General features: G+C 52.0%; 3 protein-coding genes across 3 annotated transcripts; all 3 read left to right on the plus strand.

Annotated features, from left to right (window-relative positions):
* Nucleotides 1–911: 911 nt before the first annotated feature.
* Nucleotides 912–1,638, plus strand: STEHIDRAFT_160482 (uncharacterized protein; the record flags this gene model as incomplete). Its single annotated transcript, XM_007307991.1, has 2 exons — nt 912–1,043; nt 1,099–1,638. The coding sequence occupies 2 exons, from the start codon at nt 912–914 to the stop codon at nt 1,636–1,638; spliced, it is 672 nt and encodes a 223-aa protein (XP_007308053.1).
* A 276-nt stretch (nt 1,639–1,914) lies between these two features.
* STEHIDRAFT_160483 (uncharacterized protein) lies at nt 1,915–4,170 on the plus strand (the record flags this gene model as incomplete). Its single annotated transcript, XM_007307992.1, has 5 exons — nt 1,915–2,590; nt 3,185–3,817; nt 3,880–3,972; nt 4,028–4,069; nt 4,133–4,170. The coding sequence occupies 5 exons, from the start codon at nt 1,915–1,917 to the stop codon at nt 4,168–4,170; spliced, it is 1,482 nt and encodes a 493-aa protein (XP_007308054.1).
* Nucleotides 4,171–4,807: 637 nt separating this feature from the next.
* Nucleotides 4,808–6,262, plus strand: STEHIDRAFT_160484 (uncharacterized protein; the record flags this gene model as incomplete). Its single annotated transcript, XM_007307993.1, has 5 exons — nt 4,808–4,823; nt 4,890–5,148; nt 5,223–5,652; nt 5,703–5,805; nt 5,856–6,262. 5 exons carry the CDS (start codon nt 4,808–4,810, stop codon nt 6,260–6,262), a joined length of 1,215 nt encoding a protein of 404 aa, XP_007308055.1.
* Nucleotides 6,263–7,212: the final 950 nt, after the last annotated feature.

Genomic DNA, 7,212 nt, shown 5'->3' on the forward strand with positions numbered 1-7,212 from the left:
CCTCTGTCCCGATGACGCGTCACGCAGAGATCTACTAGAATCAGTGTCTGCATCCCGCAGCAACAGAATGCGGCGTCTTCTCTTCCAGCTCACTGGGCACGATCTCAACCTCCCGACTCAGGATATTGTCGTCTCCTGGATGGTCCTTCGCGTCTTGGCCTTTTCTAGTGTATGGGCCGTGGTATACTCCTTCGCACAGTCTCGTGTAGATCATCCGTTACTTCGCTGGGCTGTGCACGCCATGATGGACTGTAAACTAGCGTTCCGTTTCGCTATGTCTTTGCTGGAGAACCTTGGAGAACCGATCAACGCTCCTCTAGTGATTCTCCTTGTAAAATTGGCTGTCTCTTTGGAGGATGTAATGTATCAAGGTGCGTGATCGTCATCGTCTTCATGACGACGTCTAATTATGACATGTTTGCGTCGTACATAGAGCTGTCCTTGCATAACTTTGTTGTTTACGGCCGAAGCTCACCGATGCATGCCCGTCAACTCGGAGATAACATACTGCGACACCTGACGCTGGACCCCATCTTTGAAACGATAGCACCGGTAGAAGGACAAGGAGATTTCTTTGACAATTTCTTCACCTTCACAGTTTGTACGTGACAAACGCTTTTACCGACGCGTTCTTCACCCTAACGAATTCGCGCTCGACATTTGTATTTAGGAATCGTCATAAGAGCCATGACCTGTACTTTTTGTGTGTGTTTTTTCTAACGGTGCGCATTTAGTGCTTTTGTTTCAAGACTCGCTCTCACATATTCTATATTATAGAGGATCGAATGTCGCGACTTCTCGGGTTCAATCTGAATCAGGTGGTCGGATTCAGTCGTGGACGGGTGTCTCATAGTAACTGTCGTGTCCTATTAAGTAAATGGGCTGCCACTTGTTTGCAATTATTACAACCCATGTATACTCCCACCGCCGCCGAATTGCGTGAAGCGATAGCAGCTGCGCACGCTATGACTCTGCTTGGCAAGGCTGGTGGACTGCGAGAGAATGTCAAAAACGCGCATCCAGACTGGTTGGTTTCTTCTAAGGTCGGTTCTTTCTGCTTGACCGACCTCCCTTCGTACTGAGGTCGTTCCATCGTAGAGGATCCATCAATTTTGCCAGCGCAGCGATTCCTCGACACCTCATGCAAAGGACGACGATGACGGTGCCACCTGGAACGGCCTTATTATCCATCCCGACATCCACGCCCACGATGCCCTTTCATCAGTCCAATCGCTTCTCTATCATATTGACCCATGTCATGTTGATTTCACCACCGATGGAGCCATCGACAAGGCTTGCTTACAAGATTTGCTGGACAGCGAAGGTGGACAACCTCTCTTGAACTTCTACGACCGCGATGAACAAGAATACCGGTGGTATTACTCGGCGTACGCTGCTCCTTCAGCTTCTACAAAGCTCCATAACTCCGTTATGTCGTCTATTGCCGAGGATGTGGTGACAGGAAGAGTGCTAGTAGTACTGGATGGGCCAAAAGGTGGAGCCTGGATGGACTCTGCTACCATTAGTTCTGAGAGGCTGGCAAGGACCATTTGGTGGTACAAACAATCTGGATCAAACGTCGCGGAAATCTTCGGAGAGAGGGAGTTGCGGCGGTTCGTTCTGTCGTTGTACGCGTAGTGTCGCCACCTCAGCGTGGGAATGTGGCCCGCAGGCGTTTTCTGTGGTCACGTCTACTTGTGCTGCCTCCATTCGTACCGGCACACCATGTCTGGCAGGACCCTAGTCGACGTACTCAAGTTCTTGGCTCCTCTGTTTTCCATTCCCGAAATTACAACCTGGATGTCTGTATCTCGCGAAATGAGAACAGCTGCACGGCGGGCATGTTTATACCGGTTACGCGCGCATCTCAGTCCTTGGTTTCCTGATCACTCTCAATTTGTTGAATTCCTGGCGATGCTTCATGACACAGAAGCCGTCGTTACTGGTAGCATCATCCCCCGCTTTCTGCTCGATGATCAAAATCAATACATCCCCGTATCTCTCGACATTGTTTGTCCCGGATTCATCAGCGACGCCCCTGATATCGCGCACAAATTCGTCATTAAGATCGGAGGGGAGGAAACGAGTCCGGGGTTCGGAAATGATAACATGGAGGAGGTAGAGGGTATCGTGGAGGAACGTGCCTACGACCTCTACACGGAGAACGTATGGCGTGGCCGCTCTATCCGTCTCTTTCTATCATCAGGCTCTCGACCATCCGCTGCTGTTCCTTGGACATGGTCCACTCACCTCGTCAACTACATCACCTGCGATGGCCTGGTCGTGGCTTATCCTAAAACGACCTTCGATCGGGTCGGTCTTATTCCCCCTCACCGGCGTCATTCGCTCCCGCCCCCCCGCATCCTCATTCGAACCGCGCGCCGCCCATTCCTAGTTCAAGACATGCCGGCAACCGAACGTTCACCGGGCAATGTGCTCCCCGCAGCATACTGTGCCGATACAGCGCGCTCTTTTGCGGATGCAGCCTGCTTCAAGCTCGTCTGGAGCCGTAGTGCAGTCATGCCTTTGAGAGGAGCGGACGGTTTGATTGCAGACATGGACCTCGGTGCACTTGTGGGATGGCAATATAGTTCGTCTGATCCCCTTTCTCCCTCCTTTCCGTACATCTCGCCCCTTTCCATGCATCGCTCTGACTTCGTTTCTTGTACTTCTCTCCCTCCCCCCAGGGTCTCGTCCTCCTGTTGATCTTGCGCCGATGACCCGGAGAGAGCTCCTGGATGGTCTATGAGTTTAGGCGCTCCTTATCGTTGTGACTCCTGTACCCTTTAATGTCGCCGTGGTCCGCCAAAAAAAATTGCGCATAAAATTGTGTTTCCTCCTATTCTTATAGGAGGCACTCGGCCCCTCTACGTGGATGCGCCTAGAGCGCGGCGACTTTGCCTGCATTTTTTTGGGTGCTCACTGTCCACTCGCTGTTTTTCGCCGGTCATCGGATCTGTGCTCTTTCTTTCTTCCGAGCGTGTTCGATTGCTTACTGTGCAAGGTGTCTTTGGCATTTTCAGCCCTTTTGCTTAAGGTCCGTATCTTCCTGCTCCATCTCTACTCACGTCTCCCCCTCCAGCTCACGATTTAACCTTCACTATGTCGTCTCAGGTAGCGCACTCTGCCCGTGAGTAGTCCAATGTCTTGTAATCGCTCTTCTAACATGTTTATGGCATCCTAGTTCTGTCCGCTACATTCGAAGGCTACACAAACCCCCGCATACATCTCGCGGGTAATCGAGGCTTGGACGTCGTCTTGGTCGAGAGAATATTTGCGCATGTACCCATTCCCACGTTGTGGTCGACGCGGCTTGCTTCCAAGTTCTGGTACTACGCTGTCAAGAACTATCTACGCCGCAAGCATACACAGCTTCTCCGCAAGTACGTAGACGACGAGGAGGCCTTTCGCTCTCTCATGCGGCGCACCGGTACGATCATTTCCGGCTCAGAAGCACTCGACTTCGTCCTCCACGGCACATCATGTCCCCCGGTACACGCTCACGACATGGACATCTACGCGAACTCTCTATATGCTCTTTCCATTGTATTGCACCTCCGTGACCTGGAGGGGTATCGCGTCATTGTGGAGAGACGACTGTCAGGGCTCGGCGAGCTTATCGGAGACTACGGCGCAGGTGTGGTATCTGTCACAACACTTGTGAATGTCGGACGTGGGACGAAGCTTCAAGTTGTCTGCGTCGCTAGATTGTCGGCGGTGCACCAAATATCGCTTTTCTGGTCCACGCTCGTCATGAACTTCTTAACCGCGGACGGGTTTTCGATGGCATACCCGTCGTTGACCCTTCGCGGAATTGGTGAGACCTTTCTGACATTTTCCCGTCCATTAGTTAATATCCCTTCGATGGGTACGTTGTAGGGCTCGTTTCTACTATCAGCAACTCCGGTATCAGCAAAAACGCGTGTATTGCGAAATACATCGACCGCGGCTTTACTATAGTTGGCTTCGAGGGTAACGCAGTAAGTTCTATCCAACCGTTATGCCCACCCTCGCTCATCTTTTGTAGCCGATGTCTACAGAAATGCTGTCTACGCATGGGAGCCTCCAGGTCCGTCGCCTGCTCGAACATGTCTTCTTTTTTTGGTCGTCTTTATTGAACATCTCTACTTAGGTATCGAACGACTGGGGTCATCCGACGGAGATGACTAAATGGAATTGTCCAGACATTATTCGCTGTTGGACAGATGCCGGTTGTTTGCGAATGTCCTTTGCGGATAAGACAGTCGGCGGTCCTTGGTGGACAAAGCCTTTTACTTCGTGGTTATATGGTGGTAAAGCATGCGGCGGGGGGTGCGAACCCGATACCGAACCCGTTCTTTGGGTGAGGGGTGAGATTGTTGAATAGCCTTCTTGTGTGGCGGTGGCGTAATATCGTATCGTTAATGTACATATATTCTTCTCGATACTTGCCCTTCTTTATGGCGAAATATCTACATTCCACTCGGCGAACTGTGCGCACTCGATCGAGTAGTGAATGGCAGGTCTATTCGGTTATGTGTGTGTCGGCAATGTGACAGTGAATCCTTTTGCGTTACGGCGCCGGTTCAGTCGTCTACGCCTTCGCCTGGGTCTTCCGATCGTGTGTAACGATTTTCTGAGGCTGTGAGCACTTTTATGAGACTACCGCCGTATCATTTTTGGTGTCCGCCCGCCAGCCTTTTCTTTTTCACCTAACAGGAGCTCGGCGAAACAATGATCCGCATACCTAAGTCCCGTTGGACCTCCAGAGTATATTACGCAGTATTTATCTACTCTGTTGTGATGTTCTACCCTTTGTGAGTCCTCTATGTCGCGTCCCCAATGTACGTTTCCCCGTGGTCTCCTTAGATCGTTGCGTTCTTATTTAGTGCCGTTTCGTTGGGCTCTAGATAACGGTCAGCCTCTCTGTCTCGTGGACACCACCGACTTTAGCGGTGAATGGGCTGTCCCTGCCGACCCGGCCATGCGGCGCTTGCCTGAGGAAGACGACGACGTCTGGGCTTTTATGTCCCTGAGCCTATCTACAGGGAATTTGTTCGTCCAGAGCTTTCCATTCGTCATCACCAATCGCACGGGTCAACCTCTCTCTATACGCGTCCAGGGAGTTGCAGCCGACTGGTCTCTTGATCTTACTGGAGACTTAAATCGGTGCGTGTGTTGTACATGATTCTCCCCAGAATAGTTCTTTCTTATATCCACTCCACTCGCACCATCATGTACAGCGCCCCCGTGTCACAGCGAAGGCGGTGGAACCCAGTCTTGTTTCTTCGCCTCGCCTCGGGTTATGACGGTTGGGACGACACATTTCGGCGCCAGATGGATGCTCTGGCGACTGTCATACGCGCTGTCTTTCGACACCTCGGCCTCCCTCCCCCCTCTGCACTGCATTCGTTGCCCCAAACTCTTACAATCCGCAGAAGGGTGTACCAACCCAATGGCGAGCCGTTCGAGCGGCCTTCATTCCAATTTCTAGGTCCTGATCAGGTGGTGAGGCCTTGGAGACGTACGAGTCTTATGATGGGCGATGTTCTGGATGTAGCGATATATCCGGAAGTCGTGCTTTTCCAAGGGGAAGACGGTTTACCGAGAACCTCAGTATTTTTCTCATTCACGAACGTGGTGCGGGTCAAGCGTCGTATCGATCTTGTCAGGGTGTGTATTTCGCTTATATCTTGCATTTGCAAATCTCATTGTTCGTGTAGGAAGGTATGGGCCAATATCGCCCTCCGTTCGTCAGACGCCGCAACGATTACAGAAGCGACGGGAATATTGGACACACGGTTCACACCTCAGTAGACGACGGTGGTACGTTATCTTGTTATTTTGTGCATTGCTTTATTAATCTCGGTTCGCAGACGAGTCGCCCACTGAGGATATACTCAGACTTGTTCGCGATGGGAACATAATGGCCAGATCCCCCGACGGGGACGACGAAGGCTCAATGGAAGAATCAGACGACGGATCCTCCATTGACAGCGCGGATGTCTCCAGCGAAACCTCCACCGACGTATCAGATGGCTCTGGCGAATCTTCCACAGACGACACACATAGCGCGGGCAGGTCCTCCCCGTCTGCACAAGACGAGGGATCGGGTGACAGTGTGGGCTCTGATGGATCGGATGACGCTATGAGTGTGGGGGACTACGAAGATGATGGGTGGATAGTCCAGGACGATGACGTTGGGAGCAGTGGTGACGACGAGGGCGATGGGTCTGCTGAAGGCGAGGGAGATGACGAGTACGATGGTAGAGTGGACCTTTGAAGTGTATTGCAATGGCTTGGTTTTTAAGGACTTATGTATTCGGCTTTTTTGCATGTTTGCGCTCGTATTTGGTGTCTTGCTCGTATTTGCAATGGTGATATTAATAGATTGACGCTACCTCTGATCGGAGGGACGGGCGCGTCCGTAACTACTCGAGCGCTTTCTGCCTTTTCTCCGCCTTCACGCTTGCACCATACGTTTCATTCCCCCGGCCGGAAAGACCTCATCACTACGAACCAACTCTGGTCATTAAATGGATACTTTGCCCTACGACCCGTCGCTCCCCTCGTGCTTTGCCAGCAGGGTCCTTCCGTTGCTTTTGAAAAACATACCTCTTCGGGAAACTGTCAATATCCGTCTTTGTAGCGCTGAATGCAACCGAACGACTCAGGCGTACTTCTCACAAAAGTTCGAAGAACTACTGGCGCGATACGTTGTCGATGCGCTCGCATTTCGGAATCTCCTGCGAGAGACCCAGTCGGTGATATGTGGCTCTGAAGCGCTCAATTTCGCCTTGCACGGGACAGATTTGCCGCTGCTTTCCCCCTCTGACTTGGACCTCATGGTGTCTCCACTGCACGCCATCACGCTCGCCTCTCATTTGCATACGGTCGAAGGTTATCACGTTTTGCCAATCGCTCGGCCCATCGAACTCAAACGCGTCGTCGACAGTCGTCCCGGGGTCGTCAGTATGACCCGCCTCATCCATCCAACCCGCGGCCAAATCGATATCATATGCAGTTCGCGCCTTAACTCCACACACCCTCTCGTCTACTGCCCATGCTCATTGCTCATGAACTTCTTGACGGCGGACGGGCTGGCTGTCTCTTATCCCGCGTGGACTTTTCGCGGGCAGAGCGTTCACACCGATTTACTCCCTGGCTCGTCGTCGGCACAAGACTATCAGTCAAAAGTGATGGACTGGGGCTGGGTGACCACACCACAACCCG

This window comes from Stereum hirsutum (assembly GCF_000264905.1).
Source record: "Stereum hirsutum FP-91666 SS1 unplaced genomic scaffold STEHIscaffold_14, whole genome shotgun sequence".
In the NCBI taxonomy this organism is placed as follows: domain Eukaryota; kingdom Fungi; phylum Basidiomycota; class Agaricomycetes; order Russulales; family Stereaceae; genus Stereum; species Stereum hirsutum.